At 38.4% G+C, this 23,152-nt stretch overlaps 2 protein-coding genes across 3 annotated transcripts in view; one reads left to right on the forward strand and one right to left on the reverse strand.

The window, feature by feature from the left end:
* The first annotated feature begins 4,206 nt into the window (after positions 1 to 4,206).
* tbx4 (T-box transcription factor 4) lies at positions 4,207 to 22,123 on the forward strand. Its single transcript, XM_079676550.1, has 8 exons — positions 4,207 to 5,183; positions 5,664 to 5,758; positions 14,329 to 14,448; positions 16,007 to 16,154; positions 18,525 to 18,677; positions 18,975 to 19,063; positions 19,272 to 19,507; positions 19,615 to 22,123. The coding sequence occupies exons 1-8, from the start codon at positions 5,043 to 5,045 to the stop codon at positions 20,256 to 20,258; spliced, it is 1,626 nt and encodes a 541-aa protein (XP_079532676.1). The 5' UTR covers positions 4,207 to 5,042; the 3' UTR covers positions 20,259 to 22,123.
* Positions 5,185 to 23,152, reverse strand: part of brip1 (BRCA1 interacting helicase 1) — a 128,060-nt gene continuing 110,092 nt past the window's right edge. For both annotated transcript variants that reach the window (XM_079676531.1, XM_079676534.1), the window contains one exon: positions 5,185 to 5,253. In XM_079676531.1, the coding sequence (XP_079532657.1) occupies positions 5,200 to 5,253 (54 nt within the window). In that variant the 3' untranslated portion in view covers positions 5,185 to 5,199. The remainder of the gene's footprint in view (positions 5,254 to 23,152) is intronic.

Consider the following 23,152-nt stretch of genomic DNA (forward strand, 5'->3'; position numbering starts at 1 on the left):
AATTAATAAAACAAATCAATTGTGAAGTTGGACTGGATGTCACTGAGGCCCAGAAGAGTCACAGTCCGCCTGTGAAGCAATACTCCCCGGCTGCATCGTCAGGGCCAGCCTGGTGAGAGAACCAGGGCGACAAATAACTTTTTCTCCCTGCTGCTTTCACACACATGTGAGCTAGGGAACCGTGTGTGTGTTTGTGTGTGTGTGTGTGTGTGTGTGTGTGTGTGTGTGTGTGTGTGTGTGTGTGTGTGTGTGTGTGTGTGTGTGTGTTTCCAAGAAGAAAACACCACAGTCAGTGAGTCCTCCCACCCCCCCACATACACACTCAGAACTCAGAGAGCGCAGGCGCAGAACGCATCTCTGTGCAGGAGAAGCTGAAAGGCACTAAGGCAGTGGACACTTCCCAGCAGACAGCCGCCTCTGCTGCCTCCATACTCCCGCTTCAGAACAGACGTTTTAAAAGCCACGTGTAGCGGCGGAGGGAAGGGGACACCCCGCTGAGAACAGGCTGAAGCCGCGGTGCACAGGGATGGATTTAAGCAGATGATAGCTGACCGCATGAGGTACAGTATAGGCTAGAGACTCGGCTCCTGATAATCTGCACTGTAAAGTCATTATCTGATCATTATCCGCTTGCTTGTAAACAGCGCTGTCGGTTCTATAGACGGGGGGTGTATTACGGTATTAGTGGCTTTGAAATACAGTGTCATCCCCTGTGAGGGAAATCAGCTGCGATAATTAGACCCACTGAGCTCTCACGGTACGACAATTTTATGATGAAGATTTTAATCTGACAGTTATGGGCAGCCACGGAGGAGGATGAGAGAAGGAGTGTCAGATGGGCTGGAGTCCAGCAAACAACTAAGGCTGCCTTTTGTATTCTTTTCTGTGCATTTCTTATTGCTCATTTTTAGTTTTAAATACGAGTTTTTATCAAGTTAATTAATGCAAAAATAATTTGTGTTATTTACAAAAAAATACGGTCTTTATATTAAGCTAAACAATTGTATTATTATTATTATTATTATTATAAAGGCTACATTGTATTGCTAAACTATTTGAGTATTATCAGATGGCCATTTGAATATATGCTAGGATTATTTTTAAATGTATTTCTTTATTGATACTATTTTCAAAAGAATATGGGTTCTTGTCTCGTGTTCGTTTTCGTAATTAGGCCTATTTATAAATAATCCTGGACATGACATTTGGTGTTATTATTATTATTATTATTATTATTATTATTATTATTATTATTATGTTCTCTATGGAGCAGGATTGGGAAGTCAGCGTGGGAGTTTCTGTGACAGTGGCCTTTGCATTTTGAATAAAATATATATATGTTGTTTATTAAATGCCAGATCCCGGCTTTAATCCTAAACAAGTTTCCAATATTCATTTAGTTTCATTATTGCGCAGTTTTGTCATGAAACACAATATATCCTACCGTTGAAAGAGATGTTGGAAAATGTAGCCTACTTTTTTTTTCAAACCTAATTTCTGATCCATCATCTCATATTATTTATTCGTCGTACTGACCATAAAACTCCTCCTGTTTATACTATGGCCTTTATGAATCAGAGCTGCGGACACAAAATGGCGGTAGTTCAATGTATTGCAGCTGTTTCCACTTCTCACGTCCCATAACGCATATCTTTCCCAGCCCTTTAGTCCTTTTAAGCATTTTTCATGTTTAAGTATGCACTGTGATATCTGTAAACTCCTTTAAAAAGGATGTGATAATGTGGACAGTGCATAATGTGATGTAAGGCTACTGGTGGTGGCCAATAAGATAACAGTGGAGCTTACATAACAATTGTAGTCAAACATATTTTAAGAGTGTAAAAACAGAACTTTTGTTTTCATATTTTTTCCAGTGCTGACATAATAAAATGGCATCGAGTGCATGTGCCTTGAAGACATTTCAGATTGAGAGTGACAGAAAGAGAAAGAGGCTCCATGCTGCTCTGTTAAACAGCACCAGTGAAAGGCCCAGTTTCACACTGTAAAAAATGCTCTGTGGTCATTTCCCTGTCAGCCCTTATCTTTATTAGCATTCACAAATGTCTCCATCAGTTTACACTAGTTGTGCCTTTCCACTTTCATGGCTGAGTGAGCAGTCGCTCTGTGTTTACAGGCCCACATGCCCTGTGTGCAAACCTGAGGAAAGAACAGAAGGGGAAAAGGGAACAGAGCAACAGGTTTGACACTGACGCAGAGTGGCCTATTTGGTTAGTTTTTCCTAGTTTCTTCAGAGAGATTGGTAGTAATTGCGCTTAAGAAGACTGATGAGAAGTTGTGGTGAGAGTAAAAGTATAATTCTAGCCAGAATCTGAAATATAACAGTGTGAAGTGTTTACATGCCTTGAAATATAGGCCAAAAAATAACAAATTTTTAGTTTTTCAAGCAAAAATAACTCAGCAGTTTGGAGGCAGTCATGAAGCCCAGAGCAGCAGAGGGATGAGACACAGACACAGATGTTGGGTTATGAAGCAGTGTGAGAGACAATCTGCAGTGCTCCTATAGGTGTGTGAGACAGAAAATCTTATGAGTGTCAACCACGATGACAAGGATACATAATAACCTCCATTTGAAGGTACTATTTTTTCCCCTTGGTTTTGGTCCTTTCCTGTTCGAACTAATTTAACCCATTTAGTTTGAAACTGCTTTCATTTGTGTTCCACAGACAGTAATTCTCATACCAAACCACACTCTCAATGGCATTTATACATTATTATTACAGTATGTCAGTCTGACATGCTGCTGGATTCTCTAGATACTGGAAAGTATAGCTCAGTAAAAATGTGTGCGGGATATCCTGACCTTTTTCCAGGTGCAGATTAGTTAAGTGAAATGCTTAACTGATGTGTAAAGTTTGCCCCATTGTAATAAAGGCTGTCCAGAATGAAGACATGTTAGCCTTTTGACTTAAGCTGAATGACTAAAGACTATTTATGCTTAAAAGACAAATGGCTGCAGAGCCTCAAATCTTAGTGGTGATTTAGAATTGTAAAGCTTATATAATTTGGTAGGTTTTTTTTATATTGCATATATTTATATATTTGCTGTTTCTATAAAAGTTGAAAGGAAAGACTGTCCATATTGAATCTAACTATTTCAATTATCATGAGAGTGGTTAAAAAAAATGTGTACAGAGCAATATTTCCAAACGCTTCAATTGTGCTGAACATGTTAGCTTAATATGCGGTTTCCCTCTATGGAAGTGGTATTTTTTCAACCTTGTGAGTGTGTTTGCGTGTGTATTTTTTGTGTTTATATGTCTGTGTAGGTGTGCATTGAGATCAAAATAAAGGTATAAAGTTAAAAGGTGGGTCTGAGCAAGGTCAGCAGAAGTAATGGGGGTCCGGGTTAAGAAGTTGGGAAGGGCCCCCAGACACACACTTTACGCCCCTGGTCCAATTTGGCATCGGCTAGTGTGTTAAAAACAGAAATTAATTAAAAAGATTGGAGCTTTAAACATTGTGTCTTTTGTTTTATTTTTGCTTTTTGCGATCGACAACCTGTGAAAGATTTTAAGGATGTGCGAGTCCTGAAATCAGTTTAAACCACAAATACCCAAGTTAGTGAATCTTCCACTTTCAAGTGACTTTTCTTTACAAAGAACAGCATCTGGTATCTGGAAACTTAGATCATTAAACAGTTGTTTTTTTGCTGAATAGTGTACAATATTGTATTTCAAATGGCTGAGATGAGAAAAATAATTATGATTTGACATTTACAGTATTTCCAATTCGTCAGGTTAGCTTAGCAGGGAAATTCTAATTACACCTTTCAACCAAAAACATATGCGGCTTGCGGTGGAAAATGGGATTTATTTAGTTTTTTGGCCTTTTTGCTTTTATTGAAAACTGAGAGACAGACAGGGCGCTGTAGACCTATATGGAGAAGCTGCCCACTGCTCCTAAATCTATGATTTGTCAAATGCACAGTGTACATTTCACTTTGTGTGTTCTGTGCTGTGTACATGCGTGACGATAAAAAGAGGAGTCAAAATCCTCCTTTAAAAAAGTTAAAGGCTCAGCGCTCTACACGGTGAACTAGCAGAGAATCCGCTGGAAAATTGGATTTATATTAGAAAAACCTCGGCAGACATTTACAGAGCAAGACATGTGATAGTATTACAGAAGACAGCGAGTCTATGCATTAAATTAAAGATTTTATATTTCAATGAATTTAACAGTGTGGTGAAAAAGTGTGAAATGATGGCCAAACATCTGCTCCACGGCAACATTAACACTCTACTTCAGTTTACATTAAACAGAGGATATATTGTTACTCTCTTGCATACAAAAAATAAAAAATGTCAAAAGGCATATCATCACCGAGCAATAGGGAAATGTATTAACACAATGATGAATTAAGTTAAATGTTGATGAAAAATTTAGATTTTGAGCATTGTAACTACTGTATGAATTGTAATTATAATAATGCTAATAATATTTGTTGTCTAATTGCAATATGAGTGACTTTATAATAATAATAATAATAATAATAATAATAATAACAACCACATCAACAAGAACAATATTTCTCATCATCATTAAAATAATAATATTTCCTATGATTGATCTCATTACAATATGAGTATTTTTTACAATTAATATAATAATGAAAATACAAAAAACTACTTAGTAAAGTGTTTATAAATTATTTAAAAAAAGGTTGAGACTGAGATCCAGAGAGTAAAGGGAACATGGAATATTAAATAACTAAAGAAATAAATGTAATAAACCCTCCAAATAAATGTTGTCACACAAGCAAGTCTACGTCACACGAGGTTGATAGAATGCTTGTTTGACTAAGGTATTATGTTATATTCAGCATTGTATTGACAGCTAACAGATGAATGTAAAACTTGGCAGACAGCAGGTTTATATTTACAGTCTCGATACACGGCTAACAGCAACGTCAAATTATTTGAGAAGGCCAGTGTAAAGACACAGAGTATATAACACATATAGACTTTTTGTTTGAGCTGTATGTACTATGATAGTAATTCAAGTATTTTTTAAATCCTGCAGAGATGCTGCAGGAGAAGCTTTCTGCTGTGACGGATGAATCTATGAGGGTGCAGACCGGTGGGGACAGGGACCCCCTTACAGACCAGTCCCGACTGGCCCTGTCCACAGCTCCCAGCATTCCCAGCTCCAGTGAGCCTGACCAGGTACGCAAGGAGACCCTCAAGTCCACACGGCAAAACAAACTGATGCATCTAATGGCTGCAGTTTGTACACCTATTGAAATAAAGTTGAATAATTATCTATATTTAATTCAAATGTAATGACATGTTAATTTTTGATTGACTTGAACAAAAAATCTAAATGTTTTCCGAAGCGAGATTCAGATGAGAAATAAACAGCGGAAACATCTGTTTACACTAAAATGTTTTATAATACCGACAGTACACACAGCCAGATGTTCATTAAGTGTGAATCAATAAAGTGCATTCAAAAGATAGTGTATTTTTATTTGACATGTTTGTTTGTATGCAGAACTTCTTAATGAAATTGTGTTTTTCTAGATGCCATATTTCTAATAGCCATGGGATGGTGTGTGTCAGTCTGTGTGTGTGTGTGTGTGTGTGTGTGTGTGTGTGTGTGTGTGTGTGTGTGTGTGTTTAACAGTGATTTGTGTCTTCTTTCAGAACATTGAGAACATTAAGGTTGTTCTGCACGAGAGGGAGCTGTGGAAGAAGTTCCACGAGGCCGGCACGGAAATGATCATTACTAAAGCAGGCAGGTTAGTAATGCAAACCATGTTTTGCATGTACTAGATGTGTGGACTTATGTGTATGCTTACTTCCATGTAAGTATAGCTCATCTATATATTTTATTATTAGAAGTAAGCTTAGCAAATCATTTCTGGAACAAGTATTCAGATATTTTACCTTAGTTAAAAGCTTGTTAGGAGTAAAAGTCCTGAATTTTAAATAAAACTGCAGAAGTCTGAGGAATATTTAATTACTTCAACATTATGGTAAGTACATCATTAGGTATTTTACACACCATACGATTTTTTACAAGTAGCATTCCAGCATTAACACTAGAGTTCAGTCATCATAAATAGTTTTGATTATTTTAAACAAGCCATTGCCTAAACAAATATCTCTGAATTTGAACTAAGACATCTATAGAAACCTGTAAAAAGTTGCATATGTTATTATTAAAATTACATATGAAATGATGCTCCTGTTTCTTTTACATTTGTGGAAAAATACGGAGATATTCAAGGGATGGATTTAGTACGTCATTTAGTACCATGCCTTTCTGTGAGCATCTGTTTTAAAGAGCTAATAGTAACATATAGCAGTTATAAGTTTGTCTTTCAGGAAGAGACAGAAAGTTCCTGCAGCTACATAATTGAAAACACAAATGACTGCTCGACTTGTTAGATTTAATGCGACCCGAGGATTAGATAGTGAGGCCTTTGGACATTTACCAGAGAATGAGTACACTCAGAGCGACCTCCACCTATCATTCCTCATGGGAAGTTTTCTTTTTCTAGTACAAAATGTAAAAGGTCACCACATTTTTTCCTTAATGCTGCATAACTGTAAGAGATGGGCTTTCCCTTGTCCAGCTGATAAAGTGGGCTCTGAATCCTTAAAGCCCTTTGAAGGGCGGTGCGCTAGTTTAGCTGTGCAGCTGCTCTGGGAAAACCTGTCTGGGTTTACCTAATGTCAGTCTGCTGTAGATATGCTGAAGGTCACACTGACATGGCTTCAACCTCCTAAAGCAACTTCTTGGATAATGAACTCACACCAGACTGAAATATAAAAGCAAGTTTTCCATTGCGCACCTAGAACCTTTATGGTCATGTTTGAATCTGGATGTTGTAAACAAGTAAAATACTGACATGTGGGAAGACCATAAGGTCAATCACAGCATTGTGTACGTTTTCAGTAATGTGAGAGTCATTTCCAGTGCTTCTCGAACAAACAGTCTAATTATGAAGACAATAAATGATGACACATTAATATCTGAGACTATGTAAAGATTATCCTTAATTGTTTTCAATTGTAGTGAAGTAATCGTCAATAGCTTCTGAGAGTCTCATCTGCACTGGATTGTTAAAATCTGTCAAATATGGCATCAACAAGTGACAATGTCTCTCAGTGTCTATCAGAGTCAGAAGCTAAATCATGAAGCAGAAACCACATTTGGAATAAAATATTTGATTAGTTCTCTTTAACGGATGTATTAGGAGTAAAAGTACCAGTGCACACTCCATACTTCGTCCGATCGGCACTTGAACTGGCAACTATTCGGTTCCCAAGCCAAGTCCCTACAGACTGGCTGATTTAAAGTAACAATGGCAGTACATGACTAGGAACAATAAAAAGTTATGAACCGCTTAACAATTGAGATAAATATGTATGAAAATAATAGTCAGCTAGGCAATTTAAGGGGGTGTCTTTCTAACTATTTTGACATCTAATCAATAATAATTATAAGCCAAATCAAATCTATAAAACAACTACAATCTATTCTAGCCCCATGTTGATTTCAAGGAAATTGTATTTACCCAAGAAATCAGGCCTGGGGAATGCCACACAAACAAGAGAATTCTTCAGACCAAATAATTTTACAAAACAAAACACTTCATACTGGTTTTAGATAAAAGTGCAGAGAATTACACCACTGAAAAGTCAGGGAATAGTGAGGTCAACTGTTGCCATTTGTACAGTGGGGCAAAAAAGTATTTAGTCAGCCACCAATTATGCAAGTTCTCCCACTTAAAAAGATGAGAGAGGCCTGTCATTTTTATCCTAGGTATACCTCAACTATGAGAGACAAAATGAGAAAATAAAATCCAGAAAATCACATTGTCTGATTTTTAAAGACTTTATTTGCAAATTATGGTGTTAAATAAGTATTTGGTCAATAACAAAAGTTCATCTCAATACTTTGTTATATACCCTTTGTTGGCAATGACAGAGGTCAAATGTTTTCTGTAAGTCTTCACAAGGTTTTCACACACTGTTGCTGGTATTTTGGCCCATTCCTCCATGCAGGTCTCCTCTAGAGCAGTGATGTTTTGGGGCTGTCGCTGGGCAACACAGACTTTCAACTCCCTCCAAATATTTTCTATGGGGTTGAGATCTGGAGACTGGCTAGGCCACTCCAGGACCTTGAAATGCTTCTTACGAAGCCACTCCTTCGTTGCCCGGGCGTTGTGTTTGGGATCATTGTCATGCTTTAAGAGACCCAGCCACGTTTCATCTTCAATGCCCTTGCTGATGGAAGGAGGTTGTCACTCAAAATCTCACGATACATGGCCCCATTCATTCTTTCCTTTACACGGATCAGTCGTCCTGGTCCCTTTGCAGAAAAACAGCCCCAAAGCATGATGTTTCCACCCCCATGTTTCACAGTAGGTATGGTGTTCTTTGGATGCAACTCAGCATTATTTCTCCTCCAAACACGTCTAGTTGAGTTTTTACCAAAAAGTTCTATTTTGGTTTCATCTGACCATATGACATTCTCCCAATCCTTTTCTGGATCATCTAAATGCTCTCTAGCAAACTTCAGACGGGCCTGGACATGTACTGGCTTAAGCAGGGGGACACGTCTGGCACTGCAGGATTTGAGTCCCTGGCGGCGTAGTGTGTTACTGATGGTAGCCTTTGTTACTGTGGTCCCAGCTCTCTGCAGGTCATTGACTAGGTCCCCCCATGTGGTTCTGGGATTTTTGCTCACCGTTCTTGTGATCATTTTGACCCCACAGGGTGAGATCTTGCGTGGAGCCCCAGATCGAGGGAGATTATCAGTGGTCTTGTATGTCTTCCATTTTCTTGCTCCCACAGTTGATTTCTTCACACCAAGCTGCTTACCTATTGCAGATTCAGTCTTCTCAGCCTGGTGCAGGTCTACAATTTTGTTTCTGTTGTCCTTTGACAGCTCTTTGGTCTTGGCCATAGTGGAGTTTGGAGTGTGACTGTTTGAGGTTGTGGACAGGTGTCTTTTATACTGATAACGAGTTCAAACAGGTGCCATTAATACAGTTAACAAGTGGAGGACAGAGGAGGCTCTTAAAGAAGAAGTTACAGGTCTGTGAGAGCCAGAAATATTGTTTGTTTGTAGGTGACCAAATATTTATTTTCCACCATAATTTGCAAATAAATTATTTAAAAATCAGACAATGTGATTTTCTGGATTTTTTTCTCTCATTTTGTCTCTCATAGTTGAGGTATACCTAGGATGAAAATTACAGGCCTCTCTCATCTTTTTAAGTGGGAGAACTTGCACAATTGGTGGCTGACTAAATACTTTTTTGCCCCACTGTATATGGCTTTAGGTTAGATTGTTATGTCCGATGAGGGACTTTTTTCCACAAACACATTAAGAGCAGCCTCTAGTCTGATGTGGGACTTTTCTGCGTGCTGGCAGAAAGGATGATTGGTATAAAGGAACTGTGTCAAGAAATGTGGGCAGTCTACAGTCTTGCACCTTTATCAACAGTTGAGTATTTAAAACACTTCATACTAAGCATTAATGTAATGTATCAGCAAGCAAGTGTAAGTCAGATGTTAAAACATTTTCTGACAACAGCGCAATCATTTCTTGGAACATATCAATCTTTCAACATGTCCCAAATAAAGCTACATAATTGAAGAGACAGGCATCAACTTTCATAGGTTGGGCGATTTAAAGTTACTTGTCAGCAGGGTGATGGGCCTTTATCTTACATTTCTTTACAGGGTTACCATGCATCCCACTGCTTAGATTTACGCCCTTTTGCCTCACATCACATGCCACAATATTCTACATTTTGTTTTGGCCAGTTTAAAACAGCCTTCAATGAAAACAATGCCCATGACAAATTGCAGCTCAGAGCCAACAAGCAACAGCCCAAAAGTATGGGTAAAACAGAGAACATGTTTTAAATTGTTATAATCTCTGGGGTACTGGTCTTGTAGTCCCTGTACACCTGTAGCTAGCAATGACTATGTGTTACATTTACTTTCTTAGTAAATTACAATGAGACCCAGATTGTAAAAACAACCAAGAAAGGGAGAAGTTCATACAGGACATTTTTTAAAGAGTCAGTCTTCAGCATATGATGCAGTAGAAGATGGTGAGCAATGTTCAATTCTATGAGAAAAATTCAAAGGTAAAGGAGAAAGAGTGAACAAACAAAAGATCAATGGCCAAGAGTCAGTGTGTGCCATGGTGTATTTGAGTTTTGAGGGAAAAGAAAAAATAGCTTATTTGAAGAATTATGGACACAGATACATAACACATTAACACAAGATTGCTTTGGAACTCAAAATGTTAACTGTACCGATATTAGTCTATCTATCACATGATTAGTAACAATAAGTTTAAAATAGGTCCAAAGTATTTTTTAAATGCAATTCCTGAAAGCTTAAACAACATTCTGAGCATTAAGCAAACATTTAAATAAATTAAGTTATTTTGAAATTATATCTACCTGAGCAGAGAGTACAGTCACTCTCCCTCTGTGTTATAAACCAAGTTTCCCTGTGCTTTGTTACATAGGTGACCCATGCATTTAGTGCATGATAATCCCTGTGTGGCTAGCTAATGGCCGCTGTCTGCAATGCACTCATACTGCGGCTATCGTTGTTTGCACTTTTAGCTGCTAGCTACCTTAACAATGTTGGGCACAACAGAGACTCTCAATCATAGAAATGCCGAGTATTCTGTAAAAAAATCTGTCACGCTCATATTGATATAGTATTTGTAGTAGTAGTAGGATTCCTGAATTTGCTTTTGGTTGTAGTGTGCCCACCCAAGATGTTCAGTTGCCAGCTCTAGCCACACCTATAAACGTTTCTGGAGGTTCAACTGAGTGTGTGGTCCATGCAATGTGGATCTGAAGGGTGTTGAGCTTTAAGTCTGAGTGAAGGTTGAAATGCACTTTTCAAAGTCAAGTCGAAATGTTAAGTGTTAGGGGTATCATTCCAAACACTATATGATAAATTGACTGTCAGATTCAACTGCTAAGAGTCAGGATTCCTTTGTTTTCATCAAATCTTTTAGCCATGTCTGAAAACTTCTAATATGGATGAAAATGGATGAAGTCGAAATGGATGAAGCTAATAACTAATCAATTAAAGAGGATTCTACCTTATCATAAACCTAATAGCATCTAAATAATCATATTAAAACCATGTTAAATATGTGTTTATGAGAAAGATATAATTTGTGAAATATTATCCACGCTTGCCTGTTGTTATAGTTACACAACACTTTTTCATGCTTGTGAGTTTCCCACGAGCAGAGTGGCCAGAAGTAGCAGGCTTTAGAACAAGAAATGGAAATATTTGCATAAAAAAATCCTCCACAAATGTAAAAGTATATATGTGATCAATATTATGAAACAATGTAAAACACAGGGCACTGTATGTGCAAAAATGAATCAAAATGTAAAATACTCAATCTGCTTTATCAAAATATTTGGGAAACGGGGAAAAGTGAATCTTAGTAATGGGGTGTGCTGGTTTGAAAAAGGGTTTGAGACCCATAGTTTTAATGTGTAAGGGTCAGTGCAGAGGTGGCAGGGGAGGAGTTACAGATGCAGAGCAGCTAGCTACATTTTCCCAACACTCTGGGATGAAATGTGCCCCGTCGTCTTCCATGCAGCACCTACAGAGACCAGTAGACTTGTTATTGTGAGTGTCATTGTGCAGGCGTAATCCTCCCTCTTCAAAGCACCCAGTGCAGCTCTTCCCTCACTCTCCCTTTTTGTACACAGCCCGTCAAGAAAGCAGCGGCTGGTTGATAAGAGGAATCCGGCGCCCACAATAGGCCGAGTCTACTAGGTTGTAGCGCTTCATCATCCCCCCCAACACTCCTTTTGATCTTGCCGTGGTACTGGAGATTCCCAGAGAGGGAATGGATCACTGGAGGGCCTAAACATGTGGAATTGTTAAGAGAAACAGCTGGCTGGGCACAGAAACACACACACACACCCTGACACTGATATCATACACACACTCTCAAACTTCCATTTCTCATGCTCCTCTTAAACGCACTCACTTAGTCACACCACCGTATGTATATGTATGCCTTCATGATGTCTGCCTTTGGAAATCAGTTGTCTAGATTCCCAATATCTACAATTTTTTGTTGACGTAGCAGATACGCAATTCCAGAATAAAGTATGTATGATGTATTCTAATATATTGTAGAATTAAAAAATTAATAATAACGTTTCATCTCGTTAATACAAATTGCAACATTGGCCTAATTTGACCAGAGATATTAAAGATATAGCTCTCGTATTGTAAATGTTATAGCAAATACGCAACATGTTTGACTATCATCAACAGCGTTTCATCAACATTTTTGAAAAGAAAACATATTTTTACAACATGGTATACGCTTCCAATCAATGAAAATTAGATTCATGTTATGGATTATTCTTTTTAAAGTGACAGTACTATTATTTAATCAAAGCTTTTAACAATAAATGGTTGAGATGTATTGGTTCCAATACAAATCAAAGTTCAACTGCGTTATTTAAACTTGTCATACACTTCGTTAAGTAAGCCTAAGTAACTAAGAGCGTGTTGGATCACTTAACTGTGTCTGCAACCCATTCTCTGACCCACCTTTTTTGTAACTTCCTGGATCATAATCCCAAAGCCCTCCCCCTGTACTCTGCAAATAGCCCGGTGTGCAGAGTTGTAAAAGTAAGCTTGTTACAATTTATTGCCTCACCCGCTAACTATGAGTTCAAGCGCTGCTGTTCTGAAAAGGTAAAATCACTTTGGCCGAAGGCGTGGTCAACTGACATGTAGTACGACCTAGTTTGTTTCAAGCCCAAAGAACAAAGAAACCTTTTTATTCATGTTTATTTGTGTTTAAGATTGTGCTGCATTCAGTTCCTCTGTCTGGCTCAACAGCCAGTCGAGTGAGCGGCAAAGCCCTTTACTAGGCAGTCATGGCCATATTACACAAAGCCAATGGCCACATGTGTTGACACAGGCCTTCATCTGCTCTGTCTGGAGGGTGTATGCGGAGCCAGAGATGAGAAGAGGTCTGTTTTGAATGTTCAAGATTAACCCGTCTTTCAGTGAGGATGATACCGGGACTGATCTCTCTTACTGATTGGATTGGAGGCCAGGGAGAGAGATTTAAATTACCTTGCCTCAATCCCCCCTCCTCTCTCTCTCTATCTTACGCGACTGAGTATTTACAGTAACATGATCAGATGGTGTTAGGCACTATGAGCCTTTGAAGAAGGGCATTTGCACCAATCGGAACAGTTAATATGTAGACTGGGGTTTTGATGCCACGCCATTTTCCAAGAAAGCATGCAAGGCTTTCTAGAGTGTCCTCCAATGTTTGAACACGTTGCCATGGGAAGCATTCTCAGATAAACTGCAGGCCTTTTTGAACCGTACCCTCTTAAGCAATGAGGAGTCGGCTATCTAAACTGTTGTCCGATCTCGGGTGCCATTAAAAACCACTTAGGGCTTTATAAGGGGTGCAGAGCCCTTTGCGAAATATCCTTTAGGACAGATGGGATGAAAACGTTTTTTGTTTCCCAGAAGAGGTCAGGAAAGGTAGCTCCCTTCATGTGTTTTATGGCTTTGAGTGCTATATTAACATATTCTTTATTTTAGTCTGGAGGCATTTCAAAGATGAAAGATACAGCGTGTTCCCATACTTTGTATGGCCTCTCAGTATCAAAAGTCTTTGAGAGCATTTCAATCTCCTCGTATATAAATGCCTGCAAGGAGACAAATCACTACAAGGCCAGAGATTTTGACACCAGGGACAACATCAAGAAACATGATGAAGGAATTTTTAGCAAGTCGGGTTAATTCTATAATGTGCTTATGAAGGGTTTATTGTATACAAGTAGGTTTCGTCCACTGTTAAGGTCAAGATGATTTCAGGCTTAAGAGAAAGCAGTGCCTCACTCATCACACTGTGACACAATATCTATGATTCTTTCCTGGTCCCAATCCCTTAGTAACATCACTGAGCTACAGTGAGCTAATGGGATCTTCACCTGCACTATCAGTGACAAAACTAAACTTATCCTTCATACATAATTGTTTTTATGGGCACATTGGATCCTCCCTTTAAAAGACGATGAATGCAGTATGTTAAAAAATGTCAAGTCCCTGAAGTTGGTTGCCTGCGCAAATGCAGTTTTTTTTCTAAATCCTTCTGAAAGGTTCCAACCACAATAATAGCTATTAAGAAATGTGTGTGGTGCTAAACATTTTTGAATCTGATCCTATTTGTTACTCAATTGTTAAATCAATTACTGCCTCGCTTTTACGTAGAAGCCATACATTAACACATTTCCTTCAAATTTTTCAACAGGAGGATGTTTCCCAGCTACAAGGTTAAAGTGTCTGGGATGAACCCCAAAACGAAATACATCCTACTTATTGACATTGTTCCAGCTGATGACCATCGCTACAAGTTCTGTGATAACAAGTGGTAAGTTTGCAATTGCAAAGCCATACATGACCTTTGTTGAAGGTTGCCTCATGGCCTTCTTTTAAAGCCTTAGTTGTCCTGCAAACCAGTAGATTAGCTTATGTTAGACATCGCTGTGTATCTGGCATTAAGATGTGTGCTGACTTTACTTCTCTAGACCATGTTTCAGCATGTCCCAATTTAACATTTCATTGGGTTTATTTAATTGATTTATGTCTTTTAAGCAACTGACACTAGACATTTAAAATTGACTTCTGTCCTGTAAGGGTTGAATCATTATGCTTTAGCAATGGAGGACTAAGAGCTAGAACAGGGTTGTCCAAAGTTTTTTTTTTCACAGAGGGCCACATACAGAAAAATAATCGAAGAGCTGGGCCGCTCACTAGAGATGAGGTATACTGCCTCATAAGTTAAGTTATAAGTCAGCTAAATCAATCAAAAGTAGGTAAAGTATGCTTGATACTTGAATCTCCTTTAAGAAAAATAAACAGCCTACATCCGAGCTCTACAGAGAGTTTCATTGAATTGGTTAGCAGCTCATCCCAACAGGAGCCCCAGATTGATTATCATGAGAGGAAATAGGAAGGGTATATTTCAAGTTTGTTATGTATATAAGTTATTGGGCTTTTTTTCTTATCGACTTAGATTTGTTAGAACATAATTTAAAATGTAATTGACTGAATTTATTGTAAATTGGTCTTATTAACACATGAACACTACTGTGTAATATATGTTTACAGACATATTTAATAAATACAAGAAAAGAAAATCTCAAGTTTAATTTGTGTGCCGTATTCTATTATACTTTTTTTATTTGCTGAGGGCCGATTCAAAATGTCCCGTGGGCTGCATTTGGCCCCTGGGCCGTAGTAATACCAATCCCATGTTGCTTCCCAAGTTCTTATTGCCAGGCAAGAACATCATATGCCAATTATGAATATTCTTCAAACCACATAATTAATAAAAAAGTACATATTTTTGTGTGTAACAAGCAACATGTAATGTGTGTCCAATGCAAGAATACAAATAAAATAAAAACACCCTTTCGTATGGTAACAACTTTATGATTAACATTGGTAATAGGTTGTGCTGATGGTTAGTAACAATGCTCAAGGCATTTTTTGACAAGGCATTGTGCATCAGTATGATAAATATAACAACAACTTTACATGTGTTGTTTGAAAAACATTCTCACAGAAATGGATTGCGGTGTCAAACTATGACACCGCAAGAAAAGCTGAAAAGAACACAAAATAAATAATTCTTCTGATCTTTTGGCATGGCCTGGCCATGGTGGGTTCTGGTGTTTCTCAGCGACACCTTGGAGAAGCATGATAAGTAATGATGTCTTAACAGAGCCCCCCACCCGCACCAGTCTAAGGGATTTAATACTGTGAGGGTTAAGATCAATGGTAATATACGCCTATATATTGCTCCATTATTGTAAATAAGATTTGGTTCATGTTAACCTCTTGACAATGGCTATAGAATACATTACATTAGTTTGTCTTTTACTTATCAAAGTTTGCTTCTGCACGTCTCTCAATCTGTTTTTCAGGATGGTGGCTGGCAAGGCCGAACCAGCAATGCCAGGCAGACTCTATGTGCACCCTGATTCCCCCGCCACAGGAGCTCACTGGATGAGGCAATTGGTGTCGTTTCAGAAGCTCAAGTTAACCAATAATCACCTAGATCCTTTTGGGCATGTGAGTACATGCAGAGATTATAAATACTTTTCATAACTCAACAAAATGGTTAATGTTATTAGAAAATGTATTGGATTATTGATCTTGATATTATTCTAACAGTGAATGATTACATTTTACTCAACAATTTGATTGCTAAGATACAGTATGAGAAAATGGAAACATTTCCTAACATAGCTTTAGAATGGTGTCGTCACTTAGTAATTAGTGGTAGATCATTTGGTTATATTGCAGACTTAAACCGTCTAACACATGCATCCTGAACACAATTTGTGGAAATGTCATGACTAGTGGGAGCTGTCAGACCAAAATCAGGAAATATTGCAGTGAGTAGAAACCAACAGCCAATGTGAAAAATGTTGTTGATACATGTACAAAACAGCAAAAGGTGAAGGTATCTTTCACAGGAAGATTTTTTAAGAAAGGATAAAAGAAACTGAGGAGGCAGAGGCTGCAGAGGGAGGTGAAGAGTGTGACTGTGGCAGCGCTCCCCAGGGGGACTCGGGGTTAGCTTGTCTAAAGCCATCTCATCAATGGGTGGGCTCATTAGGTTCATAACCTCTCAGATCAGTGGTGGGGCATGCTGTCAGATTGAGTTCAGTGCCTGGCCAGTGATAAGGGTGAGTAATGAGGACAAAGCAAGTTACAATAAAAAATAACAGAAAATAGACTTGTATGTCGACCATTAAACCTGTCCAAATGCAGAATAATCAAGTGCCTTGATTTATTCAGACTGTTATCAAAAAAATATATTGGAAAATACAGCAAATTATGTTAATTGCTGACAATCTAGTACCAATGCACCCTGTTAAAGTTGGGGTGGTGGTTCCCATCAAAGACAGTCACTTTTTTTAATAACCTTAACAAAATATTTTCTTGGCCGTTATATACTTTGATTATCTTTATATACATAAATAGATATGTGTTTATTATTGAGATAGGAAGGGGGAAATACATGCTTACACACTTATCACATTTAAACCCCCAGTTTTGGTTGCATAACCCTAGCCTTACCTTTACTATTTATTAACCAAAGATTAACCAAGGTTTTGCCGAATCATCCAATATTGACATTCTTGTGTAGTTATATGGTTGGGTCATTAAATGCTATGGTAAATTAATTCTTAATGTCCCTCAACAACTAATTGAAGGCACATATCAGATAAAGCAAATAATTATGCCTGAATGTTTTTATAAGGGGTAGATGAAAGCAAATACCTTCCTTAGCCCTTCACGGTTCTGAGGAAGGCTACCCTGATCGTCCCTGTACATTCTGACAGTCACCCAAGAGTCTCCAGTATCACCCTCAAACAGCAGCCAGACAGCAGAGCAGACAAAGGTCAACAGAGAGCCTCCGGTGAATGAGCCAATAGCTTATCTATGTGTCTCTAGCCTGCCTCAGCAGGTGGTGGTGGCAAAGTCCATAGGGACTTGGCTTGGCAACTGGAAGGTAACCAGTTCAAGTCCCGGAAAGACCAAGTGCTACCGAGGTGTCCCTGAGCAAGGCACCGTTCCCTACACTGCTCCACGGGCGCCGTTCATAATGGCAGCCCACTGCTCCTAACACTAGGATGGGTCAAATGCAGAGAATGCAGAGAAACCGTTTCATTACATAGTACCTGACCTGTACTACGTAATGACAATAAGTTGAATCTTCTTCAACAGGAGCATGTGAGGGTCCTTTCTTATTTCAACCTGAACCTAGACCCTCCATGCAACTTTTGTGTCTCTTTGAGAGCCCCCTAGAGTCTAAGTCTCCTTAGGAGAATGTCTGGCAAATGAGGAGGGGAACCGAAGTGCAGAGCTTGATGCTTATCACCACTGACAGAGCTGGACTAGTGATGACCCTGCCCTACTGTTGCTAACGCTTCGCTTGGCTCAGCACTCGGCTGCAGTGAACAGTGAGCTGACCTGCAGCAACCCAAACAACATAACGAAGTATGCTCATCGAATGTTACCTGCTCTAATAATTCACAATATTTAGGTTCCAGATCAAGTCTGACTTTGATCAGAAAAGGCATGTTATCTAATCCAACAATGCTGCACTTGAAAGGCTCGATACCAATGAGGAACTAAACAGGGAATGGGTCGTAAAATATGGTTTAACATGCATGTAAATTAACAGTTAAAAGACTATTTATCCTATCAAGCTAACCTCTTGCCTCAGAATAATATCAAATAAAGGCGTAAACACAATAATTACAAATATTTTGAACCTTCGGCATGATATTAGGAATGTCAAATGGGGGATAAACATGGGTAATTTGGTGAGTGTTCAAAATAAAGTGTACCGCAGAATAGTGGCTGTTCATAGACCGCTGCTTTCAGAAGTAAAACATTAAATGTCTTATATTCTCTTCCTCTTCCTAGATCATCCTGAACTCTATGCACAAGTATCAGCCCAGACTACATATAGTTAAAGCCGATGAAAACAACGCCTTTGGATCCAAGAACACTGCCTACTGTACTCATGTCTTTCATGAGACAGCCTTCATCTCTGTAACCTCTTATCAAAACCATAAGGTACAGCAACTAAAACACTTCATAAAAAAGATAAATATAAAATTATGCATTATTCCTTGTTTTACACACTTAAAAGTAAAACTGATTTGTGGTACCTGTTTTTATACAGATGAACAGGGGTTACACTCAAAACCTTTTTCTGTCTGAAGCTATATCCTGTTTAACTAAAATGGAGATTTGAAAGTATAGTGAATGTTTTTAGGCGTAGATTGATCACATTTAATGATAACAGTTTGTATAGAGGTGCATTACTTTAACTATTAATATAAAAAATTGAATAAAATAATTGTTTTCTAGATCACTCAGCTTAAGATAGAAAACAATCCTTTTGCCAAAGGATTCCGGGGTAGTGAAGAAGGAGATCTGCGCATCTCAAGACTACAAGGGTATGTTTACACAAAAAGGAACCAGTAAAGTAAAACTGATCCTGTCGGACCATTTAGCACACTGAAAGTCTCTCGTAAACATCAGCTGTTCAGAAGCCTTTGTGTATGGATATAAAAAACAAAGCTTGCCTCCTTGAAAGACTGTGTTGAGTGGTAATGCAAGCATGGTAGATTGATTACTTTTCTCCTCTGTTGCTGCTATGTATAGGAAAGAATATCCAGTGATTTCAAAGAACATAGTCCGACAGAGGCTCATCTCCTCGCATAGTCATCTAGCAGGAAAGCTTGGAGCAGGAGTTCTCACAGGGCACCCTCAAGTACTGTCTCCTTATCAGTATGAGACTGGGGTTCCTTTGTCTAACTCAGACCCCCAAGATCCTATCTCGAACCACTTTCCTCAGAGTAGAGATCCCAGCCTTCTGTATCACTGCTTCAAACACAGAGGTAAGTTCTTAGCCCCTTTGCTTTCAGCAATTGAACCGAATCAGATGTGCATATGAAGTACTTCCTGTTTTAAAAGAAACTATGCCATTAATCATATCCCTTTGCAGATAACGCCCGACACCTAGAGCTTGGATGTAAGCGGCCATATCTGGAGACATCATCTGCAGTTTCAGAGGAGCATTACTTTCGTTCAGCAACCTCTTATGAGTCGCCGTTACTGTCCCATCCTTACTGCACTGAGGCAATCACCTCTAGAGAAGCTTGTATGTACGGCAGTATGGAAACAGAGTCTGGATCTGGGGCAGGGGATACAGATGACCTGACTAACCCCTCTTCAATAAATTGCAACATGTGGGCGACAATGCAGCCCTACCCTCGCTATGGTGTGGAGGGTGTACCATACCAGCCCTTCACAGCTCATTTCACCAATACTGCCACAGTCACGCCGATTGTACCACAACCAACATCCTCAATGGCATCTCGACCAGCTTCTGACTTGGGGGTCTACAACCCGGCTACGGTCCAGCGAGGTTTGCCCGTTATACCCCCTTCATCCTGCTCTCCAGCTGTTCAGGGATCCAGAGATAGGTCAGGGCATCCACCTTTGTACCACAAGAAGCCAGGGTCACCGCTCCGGCCTCACAGAGATTTCTCAGCCTATCCCACACAGGGTACAATATCAATCCGGGATCCATCCTATCAGTACCAAGTGGGGCTAAGTAGCGCAGGAACTCAATGGACTGACAGCTAACATGGACAACTGTAGAAACAAATTTTTTTATACATAAAAATCTGAAATAATCTAGGTTCAAAACCCCACTTTGGGCTGCTGATGCCAATCAACAATAATGAACTACAGCCATAATCATTGCACTCCAAAACCATTCACATCCATTTGTTCTCACTGAAGCAAATTGACATACAACATTGTATGTGGTGTGGTGAACACTGGCTGACCTTATTACTTATGCAGATGTCTAGCATATGAACATCACAAAGTCTATCAGAGGCAAAAGTAAGCTCAAGGGAGCAAGACGTGTTGATGCGATCGCAGAGTCTGACAACATCCAAGAAGTGTTTGCTACCTAGCCTAAAGTAAAAGAGGATAGGTTAACAGAAAATGAAAAAATGAGGTACAATTGCTGTGCTTGCCCTTGAAGAGAAAGAGAGGTTTGTAAAATATGTGTACATGATGGTCTTTGAGTGAAAACTGAGCATTGAAGGTTCCATTACTTATTATAGAGCACCACGTTGATAGAGCAAGATTGCAGTTACTCTAAATGTTTCTTATTATCAACAAGTCCAATAAGAAGACATAAACCAAATACTTTGTTAGCCTACCCTTCCTGTATTACAAATATGTAAGCCGATTGCGGTGAAAATGTATATCTTTAAAAAAGTGGTCACAAATATACAGTACAGTCACAGCATTTTACCAAAACAGCTGGCAATTGTAGTTTTGTACAAAATCAAATTTGTTGAAAAATGTTTTTATCTGTAATTTTAGTTGTTTCAGACCGTCAACTCAAGTCAAGTCCACATACTTGTCTCAATGCAAAATAAATCTAACAAGCCCTCTAAGTCATTGAGGTGTACTTAACAGAGATTGGCTCAAAATAATTTACTGTGGCTTTGTTTGTAGTACTAAGGAACACGTAAACTTATGCAACAGTGCAACGTTAAGCTACGTTTGTTCATCGGACAACTTTGAGAAGGGCTTGGGGTTTGGTTTCAAAAAGGTTTTAGAGATTTCAAAAGTTATCACAGCCAACATAACTTGAATCCTAATTATTTATCTGTGCCTACTGAGATTTGCTACAGTGTAATGTATAGGGTAAAAGTGCATTGAGTTCACTGCAAAGTGAGATTGATCATATCAGATAATCATATCCACAAATATATTAAACTAGCCAACTATTTATGACAGTTTATTTCCCACAATGTACATACAGATTATTTAAATGAAGGAATATGTGCGCCAAAAATCCTCAATTAAAAAGTTGTTAGTGAATGGGTCTTATTCAAATGTTGTATTGTTGCATACTAGCACTCAGAAAAAATGTTGTGAGTCAAGACCAAGCAATACTACAGTGGTTGTTCGTCAAAGCTTGGCTCAAAACACTATAATAGTGAAACGGGACAGCAACCAGATGCAGGCTTAAGGAAAAAAAAGTTTAAGCAATGGTGAGTACTGGAAAAGAGAGCTGCACACAAATCCCACTCCCAAATGATTTACTTGGAAAAAATCCTTGCAAGACTACAAATAGAAAACAGGATAAGCATGCAGAACGCTGAAAGAAAAAGGCTCTTTGTAGCATTGCATCCAAGGGAGTTTAAACTTGCAATGACAAGGAAAGATTGTCTGTACGGTATGAAGATGATCCTTCATGCATTAGTGCATTGTCCCTAGATTTTAAATGTTGTAAAATGTGATATTGCATTTTTAAATATATGGACATAAATAAACATTTTCTTGCTTCTAATTGTTGCTTTATTTAATTAAAGATCAACATTGTTCTTCTAAAAAGTTTAACCCCACTTTATGAAGAGATTACCATTTTCGCTCTTTTTCGTTATGGATAATATGCACATTTTTGCTTTTATGGATTTACAAGATTTCACAAAAAAAGTTTTTCTTGCTCAATTACATTACCTAAAAACACAAGAGTTAAACAAAATATATATAACAGTCAAGATGTTTTACCAAAAATAATTACAATAGTCAAAATGTTTGATACCAGATAGCCAGTTATCCAAGTGTTCTGTCGACAAAAAACTGTTTGTGTATTACAAAAGAGGGTTTCAAATTACAAAAAACTTTTAGGAAAAAATTAGGTACTTTTTAGGATACAGTATAGGTTTGCCTGCAGTCATAAGCTGAGCATTTTTTCAACCTTCTCTCCTTAATAAACGTATCAATGCTTAATGTGTTTTCCGTTGACAAAGTTGCCCCTAAATTTGCACGTGTCTTTAAAAATGTATGTTTTTCAGAAGCCATGTAGTAAACTATTTCAAGTTCTCCATGACTGAACTAGATTTACTGTTCAAAACACAATTTATAATATATAAAGACCATATGTTGTTGTCCAATATAATGAATAAGATGCACTTACAGTATCTACTTGAGTTACAATCAGTAAATGTCGAATAGGAATCAAAAGTCAAGGTAAAGCAGATTTGTTAAAAGTATGTAGACAGCAGGGTGAGTACATCAGGATATAGGGCACTGCTTTCTCTCACACATTGCTCTCATTTGATCATGAGTTATGCTGATGGCTAGGTTCTGGTTCATGTCTGCACCTCATTTTCTATCTTTTTCTCAGCTGATGATGCATTTCACATGAAGGGAGGCTCTTCACAGAGGGCTACCATTCAAATCAACAAATCATCATCCAGGTATCTTGAAATACTGAAATATAACTTGCCTGATGACAATGTTCAGACATTAATTTAACTGTCAGAGTACAGAGTACAGTTGCTGTCATTAGGGTAATTTGCCTAAGCAAAGGCAATACAAGTCTTTTTGCTAATTGTATTTGTAAAGTATTGTTTTTTTTTTACCGTTTCCAATCATTTAAATATGCATACGAAAATGTATTGGCAGACTTGTTTTAGTTCCCTTTCAGTGAACATCAAGCCTGCAAA

This window comes from Notothenia rossii (genome assembly GCF_949606895.1).
Source record: "Notothenia rossii genome assembly, chromosome: 4".
NCBI classification, from domain to species: domain Eukaryota; kingdom Metazoa; phylum Chordata; class Actinopteri; order Perciformes; family Nototheniidae; genus Notothenia; species Notothenia rossii.

Bases quoted from the DNA above. Each gene is read 5' to 3' on its own strand.
- tbx4 (XM_079676550.1), top strand. From the start codon at position 5,043: ATGCTGCAGGAGAAGCTTTCTGCTGTGACGGATGAATCTATGAGGGTG. The intron at 14,449-16,006 runs GTAAGTTTGCAA...TCTGTTTTTCAG, and splicing joins AAGTTCTGTGATAACAAGTG to GATGGTGGCTGGCAAGGCCG. The intron at 19,064-19,271 runs GTATGTTTACAC...TGCTATGTATAG, and splicing joins CGCATCTCAAGACTACAAGG to GAAAGAATATCCAGTGATTT.